The 13,238-nt window shown below is 38.5% G+C and overlaps 1 protein-coding gene across 2 annotated transcripts in view; it reads left to right on the plus strand.

The window, feature by feature from the left end:
• Positions 1-13,238, plus strand: part of SLC41A2 (solute carrier family 41 member 2) — a 128,721-nt gene that overhangs the window by 36,243 nt on the left and 79,240 nt on the right. For both annotated transcript variants that reach the window (XM_073788246.1, XM_019918735.3), the window contains exon 3: positions 5,433-5,540. In XM_073788246.1, coding sequence (XP_073644347.1) covers positions 5,433-5,540 — 108 coding nt within the window. The remainder of the gene's footprint in view (positions 1-5,432; positions 5,541-13,238) is intronic.

The raw sequence follows: 13,238 nt of genomic DNA on the forward strand, positions 1-13,238 counted from the left end.
AGAAAAAATAGAAAGAGAGAAAGAGAGAGAGAAAGAAAGAAAAAGAAAGGAAATAAAGTTATTAAAATAAAAAATAATTATTAAGAAAAGAGTTTAAAAACAAAAACGGACGGACAGAACCCTAGGACAAATGGTAAAAGCAAAGCTATACAGACAAAATCACACACAGAAGCATACATATACACACTCACAAAAAGAGAAAAAGGGAAAAAATATATTTATATTTGCTCCCAAAGTCCACCTCCTTAATTTGGGATGATTCGTTGTCTATTCAGGTATTCAACAGATGCAGGGTACATCGAGTTGATTGTGGAGATTTAATCCGCTGCTTCTGAGCCTACTGGGAGAAATTTCCCTTTCTCTTTGTTCGCACAGCTCCCGGGGTTTAGCTTTGGATTTGGCCCCGCCTCTGCGTGTAGGTTGCCTGAGGGCATCAGTTCTTCGCTCAGACAGGACGGGGTTAAAGGAGCACCTGATTCGGCGCCTTTGGCTCACTCAGGCCGGGGGGAGGGAGGCGTAGGAATGCGTGGCGAGCCTGCGGCGGCAGAGGCCAGCATGATGTTGCACCAGCCTGAGGTGTGCCGTGTGTTCTCCCGGGGAAGTCGTCCCTGGATCACGGGACCCTGGCAGTGGCGGGCTGCATAGGCTCCCGGGAGGGGAGGTGTGGATAGTGACCTGTGCTCGCACACAGGTTTCTTGGTGGCTGCAGTAGCAGCCTTAGCGTCCCATGCCCGTCTCTGGTGTCCACGCTGATTCCTGCGGCTCGTGCCCGTCTCTGGAGCTCCTTGAAGCGGCGCTGTTAATCCTCTCTTCTCAAGCACCAGGTAACAAAGAGGGAAGAAAAAGTCTCTTGCCTCTTCGGCAGGTCCAGACCTTTTCTCTGACTCCCTCCCGGCCAGCCGTGGTGCAGTAGCCCCTTCAGGCTGTGTTCACGCCGCCAACCCCAGTCCTCTCCCTGCGCTCGACGGAAGCCCAAGCCTCAGCTCCCAGCCCCGCCCGCCCCGGTGGGTGAGCAGACAAGTCTCTCGGGCTGGTGAGTGCCAGTCGGCACCGATCTTCTGTGCAGGAATCTCTCTGCTCTGCCCTCCGCACCCCTGTTGCTGCGCTCTCCTCCGCAGCTCCGAAGCTTCCCCTCTCCGCCACCCGCAGTCTCCACGCGCGAAGGGACTTCCTAGTGTGTGGAAAACCTTTCCTCCTTCACAGCTCCCTCCCCGAGGTGCAAGTCCCGTCCCTATTCTTTGTCTCTGTTTTTCCTTTTTTCTTTTGCCCTACCCAGGTACGTGGGGACTTTCTTGTCTTTTGGGAGGTCTGAGGTCTTCTGCCCGCGTCCAGTAGGTGTTCTGTAGGAGCTATTCCACATGTAGATGTATTTCTGATGTATTTTTGGAAAGGAAAGTGATCTCCACGTCTTACTCTTCCACCATCTTGAAGCTCCCAGAAGTCTCCTTTTCTATGTGCCCTTCCCCTATTCCCTTCTTTAGAATTTACTGGTATTATTTTTTTCTGTCTCCTTCCACTGACATTAAATGCATGTACATTGAGAGATATATATATATATATGCTAATATATATGTGTGTGTGTGTGTGTGTATTCACTAAAAAACACAAGCAGAGAACATCCTATAATGCTGCTCTTCACCCTGCTCTTAATTTATCTTGGAGCTTCCTTATAGATACACACAGATTTACCAAATTCTTCTCTGGAGAGCTCTATTGTTATGTTCTATTGCAAAGATGTATCATTGTTTTTCTACCAAGTGAGCTAATGAAGGAGATTTAAAGTACCTCAGATCTTTTGTGATTATGAACAGTGATGAAGTTGACTCATTATATGTATGTGTTTGAACTCACATTCAACTTTATTTGTAGGATAAATTCCTTGAAGTAGAGTTTTGAGTTGAAAATTATGTGCATTTTACATTTGATAGATATTGCTGAATTCCCCCAAAGAAGTTAAACCAATAGTGTAATGGAGTGCTTATTTCCTTATACTCTTACCGACAGTATTATCCAACTTTCTGAACTTTACCAATCTCACAGAAGAAAATTGATCACCTTTTAATTTGCATTTTTAAAATTATGAGTGAGGTTGGTCACTGGGTCATATATCTAAAAGTGACTAAACTAAAAGGGTTTAGTTTTTTAAAGCTAAGTTAAAATGAGAAACAAATCTTCTCCAGCTCTGGGGTATATAAGTTTTTTTAAAATTGCATAAGCTTCTTTTACCAATTAGTTATTTTTAAACTTTTTCTGTTTATTTTTAAGTTAGGACTCTAAGGATGTATTCCTCAACTTGTTTATTCTTTTTTTTTAATTTAATTTTATTTATTTTTCTTTTTTTTTTTAAGTTTCATTTTTGTTTGTCCTTTTGGACATTAATAGATTTTTAGGTTTCGAGTATAGGACATATGTAAGCAATCTGACATTATGTTTGAGGTATGGGTGCTTATGTAAGATTCTGGGTATTGACAGACATCTAAAATTAGGTAAGATTAGAAGTTGATTTCCTGTAGGGAGGATTCTTGTGGAGAAGTTTAGCAGTGCATAATAATCTACATAGCCTCAGAGGACATGTCTGTATTGTGGCAAAATTTATAAGTAGGTGTAATTTATTTGGGGCACTGGCTGCCTCAGCATCCCCTTTCTGGACTTTTTTTTTTTTTTTTTTTTGGCATTACCTCTTCCTGACAGGAAAATTAACTGATAATATATCTTGGTGTTATAGCTAATAAACCCTCAATATTGTTATTTATTACTATGTACAGTCATGGTCCTGAGCACAACTGTATGAGGTAGGTACACTTATGACCCTATTTTAGATGAATAAAGTAAAGCATAGTTTTGCTCAAGTCATACAGTAAAAGTAGTCGTATCAGAATTGCAACTCAGATATAATCTGATTCCAGAGCCCTTTTCTTTGACTAACATGCTGTACTGTTTCTCACTATTCTCGTATTTCCCAAACTGTGTGTCTGGACACCCCAGGGTTGCTGTGGGATATGTTAAATTTTTGAGGGAAACACAGTGACATCTCTTGGACCCTCTACAGACCACTGACTCGAGGTGGTTCAACATATCAGCATTAGATCACACTCCATCTGACATACCTCTGCAAAGCTGCATTTTCAGCGGTGCTGGGAAAAAAAGCAAGTGTCACACAAAAATCAATACAGAACAAGAAATGAAGGCAGTAGTTTCCAAATTCCAAGGTTTGAGACGCTGTGCAGTGCCCAACAGATACACACATCCTGTTAGTAAGTACTTGTGGTAACATGACTTAAAAATATGATTTATTCTTTCAATTTATTTGTGTTATTTCTTCAAATGGCTACCAAATTGTTAGGAAATAAATACTTATTAAATTGTTTGGACCTAGCTACTTAGTAGGACTGTTAGATATTTCTTTTGGCCTAGGGTTGTCATGAAAACATTTCTGAGATACTACAGGTGCTGTGAGCTGACAAAGTTTGAGAACTTCTGAAAGCCCACCTCTGCAGGTGTAGAGCGAAGAATGCAGAATTTATTGGGCATGAGGTTGGAAATCAATACGTGATAGTTCTTATTGTTAAATCAATGCTAAGATGTGTTTTCATAGTAATTCTCACAGGAGCATTTGATTTGAATTGAACTTGGAAAGGGTGGTAGTAACCCAAAGGAATGCATCCCAACAGATCCAAAGTGGGATGGCAGTGACTGATAGAGAAATTTGGATATTCTGGTGTTTCTAAAATTGTGTAGGTAGGTGTCTTAATATTGTGACCTAGGTAATCCCAAATTATGTCTAATGTGATAAAAACAATACCTATCTCATAAATTTGTTGTGAAGATTAAATGATTAAACCTAGAACAGTGCCTGGCACTAACAAGCAATCAGTGAATGTTGACTGTTGTTAATATTTATTATTATTATTATCTGTTGTTATTCATCATCATCATCATCACCATCATCTGTGGAGGATGCATATTCCAGTAGCACAGCAGAATTCTTATGGACAGAATTGTTTGTTAGTTTTTTGGACATGTTAAGGAATCTGAGAGGCTACTGGACCCCGAGTGCTGTTTTTAGGCCCATCCTTAATTGACTTGAACCCTGGAGGGATTCCCTTGTAAAACTGTTAAACCAGGTTTTTACCAAAGACTGGTCTGATAAACATTTCCTAAAGCTTCTTTAGGCCCTAGTTCTGCACCTATTTGGAACAGCCTCTAGGGAAACTTTGGGGACAAATTGAAATTTTCTTTCATTTATCCGATGGATTTGTCTTACTTTTCTCACCTGTCTTGGTGTTAGTGACAAGACTGTATTCTTTTTTTTTTTTTTTTTTTTTACGCGGGCCTCTCACTGTTGTGGCCTCTGCCGTTGCGGAGCACAGGTTCCGGACGCGCAGGCTCAGCGGCCATGGCTCACAGGCCCAGCCACTCCGCGGCATGTAGGATCCTCCTGGACCGGGGCACGAACCCATGTCCCCTGCATCAGCAGGCAGATGCTCAACCACTGCGCCACCAGGGAAGCCCAAGACTGTATTCTTGATATTTTTTGGCATAAATTAATATGCCTAGTCCCTAAAGTCTCCTTTGGGACAATCACCTCTTAATAACACTTGTAAAGTAGCATTTTGTGTTATTCAGTCATTTGTATGGTCTTTTCAGTTTATAAAGTACTTTAATATCTATTGTTTTCATTATTATGGTATTTCCTCATAGGCTAGACAGGGCAGGTGGTATCTTCATTTCATGGATGAAGAAACTGAGATCAGAATGGTAGGTAACTCCATCCAGGATCACACAGCCAGGTTATGACAGATGCGTGCCTAGAATAAGAAATTTTCTTATTTCCAATTTAGTACTCTTTTATGATCCTGTGCTCTGCAGCCTCTTGCCTCACACCCTAAAATGGGGAGCAGAACATGGGATGACTCAGAACTCCTGGGGTCAATTCTAGGTCCCATTTTTTGATCTTGGGAAAATCATTTTAACTTATTTGAATGCTTATTTCTTCATTTGTGAAACGAGCTAATAATATTACTGTAATATTCCTGTGGGTTGGTTGTAATTAGTGTTGGAACCAAGATTCAAATACAGGTTATCTGGTTCTTGAATCTGTGTTTTTAACCACTAGTTACACTGACTCTTGCCATCATAAAGAGATACAGTAGACTTTAAGAGTAACAGAGTTGTGTAGCAAGCTAGATGTACTAGGAGATATAGTGAGTGTATCAGCTGTTACTTCCAACTCTAACTGAATTTCTAAAGTAACTCAAGGTTTTAGAACTCTGGAGAATGGCTTAAGCTAAATTTTCACTGATTAAATGACCTGTGTAGTTATTCAAAATGTAGACGCAACATCGGAAAAAAGGCTGAGATTTTTAGAAATCTTTATTCTAAAGTGTTTTTTAAAGGGTGTCAGAAAATTCTATTTTTTTGTTTTCTTACAGCACTGGGAGGTGTTCAAAAAAGTAACAGAAGTTTTCATTTTAGTTCCTGCACTTCTTGGTCTCAAAGGGAACTTGGAAATGACATTGGCATCCAGATTATCCACCGCAGTAAGTTTTTTCCTATACGTAAACATATACTGTTTTATCTGTACATAAACATATACTGTTTCTCTCTATTGAGGAGAACTTGCACCAGGAAAATAATTTTCTCCTCTGTCTACTGGTAAATTTCTGAACCTCAGGGCTATGCTAAGTAGTTATGCCTGTTAATCATGCCCTGAAAGCTCCCTGGGTTGTCTAATCTGGGGATTATAGGCTTTCCTTTTTCCTGAGAAGAAGTAGCATTCTTGCCCCCTTTCATTCCAGGGCGTTCTAGCAATTATCATCAGTGCTTAAAACATGGCGCAAGTCAGATATTGAGATTCTTTATGGTTCGATGGTTGGTAAATTGTTATTTAAACTTCTTGTGATTGTAAAAGTAATACATGTTTATTATACAAACTGCAGGAAAGGGAAAAAAGTATCAAGAAGAAAATTTATAACTACCCCCAATTATTTACCTAGACATAATTACTATTAATATTTTGATATAGATCCTTGTATACTTGGGTATCTCTACCTATGCATAGGTATATCATAATGTAGATACATACTGTATATTCTAAAAAAAAGAACTGGAATCATATGTATTCTCTTTTATAATCTGTGATATCCATTTGTAGGTACATCATGATCATCTTTCCATATCAATAAATGTAGACCTATCTCATTATTTTTATTGGCTGTGTGTTTTTCTGTTGTATATAGCTCTACCACAGTTTAATCCATCATCGTTATTGAATATATAGGTTCTTTTTAATGTTTTGCTGTTATAAACAATGTTGTAATGAATATTCTTATACATACAGTTTTACATTCTTCTCTTATTTCTTTTGGGCAAATTCTAGGGTTGTAATTACTGTACAGGAAAAAAAAGTATACTTTTAAGGCTTTAGCCACATATTGCAGAATTGTCATCCATAAAGGTTAAACACTTTTGATAATACTGCCACCAGCAGGGTTCTGAGGTTTTTTAGTAGCCGAAAAGGACATTGTTTTTTCACTATAACATTCTTTGGGGGTTCACCGTTGTGGAACCAAGTTATCATTAAAACCATGTAGCTAGTGAGGTTCCCTTCAATGAGCCATCAGCCCACGGAACGTTAGCCAAAAATTAACTAAGTCATCATTACTAATTGCAGTGCTGTTAGTATATGAAGTTTGTTTCTTTCCTTAAAGAAGGTACAACAAATGAATCTATGAACTAGGAAAAAACATTTGTGTATCTAAAGGTAACCAGGATGTGGAAGCTGAACAACCATGTTGTTGATCGGAGCCCTCTTTCACTCCTCTTCGCCTCTCCCCATTTTTCCCCAGGCAGCTGTGAGTTCCCTAAGGTTTCTTGGGTGAAGCAGATGCTTGGAAAGGAAATGCATTAAATAATGTTTTATTAACATTATTATTGGCTTGCTCAATTAAGAGAAAATGCTACATATGCCCTATGGAAATTTCTAAGCCCTTTCCTTACATATAAAAGGTCATATAGCCATACTCTGCCCAGGCAATAATGAAGTATTGGATGTTAGTGAGCTCTCATAATGTGCCAGCACTGTGCTAACTGCTTAACAAGGATGTCTCTTAACAACCCTATGAGATAAACACTATTCCTGTTTTACAGAGGAGGAACTGTGGCTTTGAACAGTTGAGTGATGAAGGGTGAATCCTGAGAGCTATTTTATATTGGGTGGTTAGGGAAAACTTCTCTGAGAGGTGGTGTGTAAGCTGGAGCCTGAATAATAAAAGTGAGTCAGCCATATCAAAATCTTGGAAAAGACCATTCCAGGTTACATTGTATCTAATCAGTGTAATGATGTCAGTGTAATAATGTCAAATATTTATAAGTGTTCTGTACAGATTCACTTTCACAGTTGAGCCTGTGTAACTGTATGTCTATGTAGTAAACAGAGGCCCATGTAACCGTATATCTATGTAGTTTAACATTAAACAACAAGCTTACAAATTAAAAAAAACTTCTAGGGACTTTCTTTTCCTGGTGGCTTAGTGGTTAGGAATCCACCTGCCAATGCAGGGGACACAGGTTCGAGCCCTGGTCTGGAAGATCCCACATGCCGTAGAGAAACTAAGCCCATGCGCCACGTCTACTGAGCCTGAGCTCTAGAGCCCACGAGCCACAACTACTGAACCCCCATGCCACAACTACTGAAGCCCATGCACCTAGAGCCCGTGCTCCATAACAAAAAGAAGCCACCACAATGAGAAGCCCGTGCACTGCAACGAAGAGTAGCCCCCGCTCGCCACAGCTAGGGAGAAAGCCTGCATGCAGCAACAGAGACCCAATGCAGCCCAAAATAAATAATTTTTTTTTAAATCTCTATCTTTCTGCCTTGGCAAATACAGCATATCCTTTGATGATCTGGAAGTCCAAGATCAAATTTAGAATTCTTGAACTTCTTGGGTTCTATTTTGGAACATAGTGATATGGAGAGAGCCAGCCCCTGGTCTGATGCCTGCCCCCTTCGTTCTCCACCCTTGGCCCTATGTCCTGCACTTTGAAAGACCTCACACATACCTCACACCTCACGTTCATCTATACCCCCAACAAACAGCCAGCCCTTGAGCGCTCCTTGGCTTGGGCACGCACCAGTGGTGGCATGGTCTGCCTTCAGGAAGATTGGCTTCAGGAAGAGGCCATTGGGCTCTAGGCCATTTAGTCAGGGAGCTTTGTGATCCCAGGTATCTGGAGTGTGGCCTAGAAGGGGATGAGACACAGGCTTCGAGTGGGCACACTGCTTGGGCCCTATGCACTCTTCATCCTAAGGAATGGGGCATAGCTAAAGGAGGGCCAAAGTGGGGCCTTCTAAGCCATGGGTCTCAGAGCTGAAGTCCCTCTTACAGAATTAGAGAACTACCGATTCTAGATTCCAGGAGTGAAAACTTCTCTTGGCCTAAGGAAAATTATATGACATAGAAGAGACTTAGAAGCTTCCTTGTGATGTACTTCTGCAAGATATTAAAACAGGATGGAAAAGTTATATATTAAGAAGGGTTGCTTGAACAAAATAGCCGTAATATTATACTCTGAAGGTAGCAGTCACAGGACTTACTAATAACCAGTGGTTGCCTACAGAGAAAGCAGTTCTTTTATTGGAAGCTTCTTAAGTAACCAAATGGCTGTACCTTGAAGTATACAAGTATCTCTTACATGGTATCTGTCCTATCATTATACTCTTGAGAAGATACTGAAATTAGTGTGAATGCAATAAAAGCTGAGATATAAATGGAAATCCACTACTTTTTGGTGTCTTGGAAGCCAGTCACATGGCTCCATTGTTACACTTTTAGATCCGAGATTTAAATGCAAATTTTTCTCAAGTGATCATGTGAAGCAGTAAGTACATGTAAAAACATTAAAATTTTTAAATGTGTTAGGACAACACCCTTTGACTCATCTGAAAATATTTAGAAAGCATCAACATCAAGCAATATACAAAGTTTCAGTTTATGCGATTATTTCAATGAAATTGCATCATCACTATTAACCAAAATGTCAAACCTGGGAATTAAAGAGGATATAAGTCCTTTATCAATTATATTTATTTCCTAATATAATATTTAGGAAAGAAAGCCTAATAATTTGATAACACCGTCATTCTCAGCAGTATCTAGACTGGCAAAAGTAGCCAAAAACATTCTTGATTGTTTAATGACTTCATTTGAAAGTGGGCATCTGTATAGTATTACAAATATGAAGTATAGTGACCACAGGATCAATCTAGCAGCCCTCAGTGCTAAGAACTTATTTCTCAATAAGATTTTAATAAGATGGTAATAAGATGGTAATAAGATTTTAAGATGGTAATAAGATTTTAAAAATTTGATTAAATTTCACATTTGTTCTAATCTCCTAGAAGTTCATCATATAATGGTGACATTTGGTGTCAGCTGAATATTGATTTTAACACTTGGCATCCAACTGGAATGTGTGTCTAGTATACCTCTAGCTTTTGTCTTCAAAAACAAAACAAAAACTTTTATGTAGTTTTACTAAGGTTTTCAAAGTTAGTGAAATTACATGCATGTGTTCCATCTGCCATCTTTTCCCAGTGATCTACCCTTGATCTATTATGTTTTAAGAGCTGATGGGTTACCTAGATAGAACTCAATCCAAGAGTCTTTTTGACAGGAGAGGAGAATAAAGAAGAGGTCTTGAAAAACAAGAGTGGCAACATTTAAGGGAGAAGAAAGTTATTAGAATGAGAGTTAAAAGGTGGCTTTAGGTACATTTTATTAGAAAATGAACTTTGTTCTGATACATGTAGTTAGGCATACCAACACTTAAGCAACTTGATAACTTTGCCAGGAAAACTGAAATTTTGGCTGACTTACCTCGAAGAAAATATTTCTAAAAGCAACATTCTTGAGCATTACCCAGCATTTGTTTAGATTCAAATAACAGATTAAACATGCCAGTCCATTTTGAAATAAGCCATGCTGTAGGGAATCTGGTTAAAAAAGAATATGCTGCAAATTAAATTGTTTAATTTGATTACGTATTACCATTAAAGCTGAATTTAATCTTATTATTTGAACTTGATTTGTTGTGGTGCCTATATTTTATATTAGATATTTTTATCAAATGTCTGATTATATTTATTTGTCTGTTCATATTTAAGACAGGAGAACTCCAAAGCTGATTAGAAGCTCAGCTCAGCTCACTGCAGGGTCATCTAGCTGGACCTTTCTTTGGGGAGATGGGATGGAGTCGCTATTTTCCATAGGTCAAGAATTGGGTCACTGATTATAAGGTATCTGAGCCGTGAACTAAAGGAATTACTCAGTTCTCTAAGCAATTAAAACACCATAAACTAGATGAATATACCATGTTATCATGGCTTGATGCCATGAGTTACTACTTTTCCATCTACTAATTTGTTTACTTTTATTTTTTGAGGCTCTTTGAGATAAGAATGTCCCCTTTATTGCCAGGGCCAGAGACAGGACTGTTGTTGATTTGTTATATTAGTGGTTCTCAAAATGTGTCCTTCTGAACAGCGGCATCAGCAACTTGTTAGAAGTGCAAGGTCCCAGCCCCACTCCAAGGCTACTGAATCAGAAACTCTGGGGTGTGGCTCAACATCTGTATTTTAACAATCTTTCCAGATGATTCTGATACACATCAAAGTTTGAGAACCACTGTGTTACATGAACAGCATGGAGGCCGATAGGGCTGGGACCAAGTGAGAGAGGGGGAAAATCACAGGGTGTGAGATCACCTGTGGGTCATTGTGAGGACGTGGGTCATTGTGTGAAATGGGAAGCCTTTGGAAGGTTTTGAACAGTTGAGTGATGTGATTTGATAGATATTTTTAACAGATTATTTTGACTGTTGTGTTGAGACAGAGCTATAAGAGGCCAAAGACCAAAGCAGGGAGGCAAGTTGAGAGTCTGTTGGAATAATACTGCAGTCCAGAGTTGAGGTTGGCTTGGATCAGGGTGGGGTAGTAACAGGGGATGTAGTGAGACATAGTTGAAGTCCAGAACTCATTTTCAAAGAGAGTTGTCAGAATTGGCTGATTGATTAGCTGAAATTAAAGACCAGGAGTTGTCACTTGAAATTTTCTCTGGATCTGAGAGGGGTAAAAGTAACCAAATTAGAAGATGGAAAGCTAATAACTTGTGGCATCAAGCTAAAATGACATGGTATATTCATCTAGTTTGTGGTGTTTTAATTACTTAGAGAATTTGATCTCAAGTTTCCTAGGCAGAGTACTACCATTCTGATAGAGTGCTGGAGAATCATTGTCAGCTGTATTCCAGCTCCGATGCTCTATTTGCTATTAAAGCAATTCTGGGTTAATGACTTCTCAACAACAAAAACCCCAAAGCCTCACCTTCTCTGGCTGTTCTCTACTTGAAATTTTTATTACCCTTGACTTTGAGACCCCACACCCTCCTCACTCACCTCTTTCATGGTTTCTTCTTAGTTTACTTTTTTCTTTGCTCATCCTCTTGATTTGAGGTTTTCTTGAAGTTTCAGTACCTTTGTCTTACATGTTCTCCATCAGTAATTTCATGTCCTGGCACATTGCTGACTCTCAGATTCGTATCTCCGATCTCTTTCCTGTCCTCCGGAGCTGATTGCACCACTCTCTACCTTCAAAATTAAACTCATTATCTTCTCTCACTCTAACTGTGCTTTCTATCATTTTTGTCAGTTTATTAATGTTACCAATCACCTCCCCTCTATCTAGTTACTCTCTAGACTGTCAGTTCCACCTGTGAAATCCTCGTCCCTTTCCCTTATGCCCCACCTGCCACCACCTTAATTTAGTTGCCTATTGTCTCTAATTGGGATGCTGTAGCAGATTTCTAACCGTACTCCCTTGTGCCAGGGAGAAGGATGGATGAGTATAATTTTTTTTTAAACTTAAAACAAGCACAATTTGAAAGTCAGCTCTTTCATCTATGGTCAAAAGATAATTCTCTTAAAAATTTTACAATTTTTTTTCATTTGTGAAATTAGGAGTAAAAATCATTATAGCTATAGAAGGCCAGTCTATGATTACTTTAATCTTTTTGCTCCATTAAGGTCTTTTCTCATTTTTATGACTGTCTGCAGTAGAATCATGTTAAACAAGCTTATAGGATTTTAAGGAAGGCCTATAAAGATGGAGAACTTAAGACATAAGATATCAGATGCAGCCTACTTACCCAATCCTTTGAAGGTCAGTTTTATTTCAAATTTGTTATTCTATGAAGCTAAAGATTAGATGTTCACAGATAAAAAAGATATTCCAGTAAAGTATGTTTCCTGTTTTAACAAGGGAGATTTAATAATGACGAATCCATATCAACTTTATCTCTCCCTCTTTTACTTCAGTCAAAATTTATTTCTAAAGGTGTAATGATTAACTTGAATAATTTCTCCTAGATTTTTATCTTTTCAACAGTAGATATATGTTATAGTAGTATGTTATCTACCGTTATAGTCGATATTCTTACAGATATATAACAGTAGTATATAATTGAAAAATAAACCAGGTACAGTGACTCTATAAATTGCTGGGTTTAAGATCTGTTATCTGAGGTCTAAAATTTTCTGCTTCTCAATGCTAGATAGAAAAACGTCAGGAATGATACTCACTGTCCTAATGACAGGATTTTTTTAAAAAGTCTTTAAAACTATTTTCCAGGAGTAAATTGCCTAGCACTTTTCCACTCTAGGCAAAAGTGATTTTTGTTGCCTCAAACCTTTATTCTCTGAAATTACTTTGAAACATTCTACCTTTTGAATTCATTAATTGAAAAAATATTTTTGAGCCCTTTCTATATGCCAAGCACTACTCCGTGTGCTAGGGACTCTGCGATAAACAAACCGGAAAATGTTCCTGCCTTCACTGAGCTCACATTCCAGTGGAGGCATGTGAAGTTGGAAACACCCTCTTTCCCTAATAATTTTACATTAGACTTCCCACTCAAACTGTGAAACTTCTAAAATAAAGAAAAAAATAGAGCCCCCAATAATGATGTTAATAACTATGGCATAATTTACGTACCATCACAGTCTCAGTATTATTTCCTAAATTTGGCATAATTCTAAATTATATGTGTTCTTGTCATATCCTGATGATTAAATACAAATGAGATTGCATATTTCTATTCTTAATTTTGAGGTATGTTTCTTAAGTTATGAATACCAACCCATAGTCATAGCTTTGTGGAGTGGAACTGCTTAAGTTTAATCTA

The sequence above is a fragment of the Tursiops truncatus genome, chromosome 11 (genome assembly GCF_011762595.2).
Source record: "Tursiops truncatus isolate mTurTru1 chromosome 11, mTurTru1.mat.Y, whole genome shotgun sequence".
NCBI lineage: Eukaryota > Metazoa > Chordata > Mammalia > Artiodactyla > Delphinidae > Tursiops > Tursiops truncatus.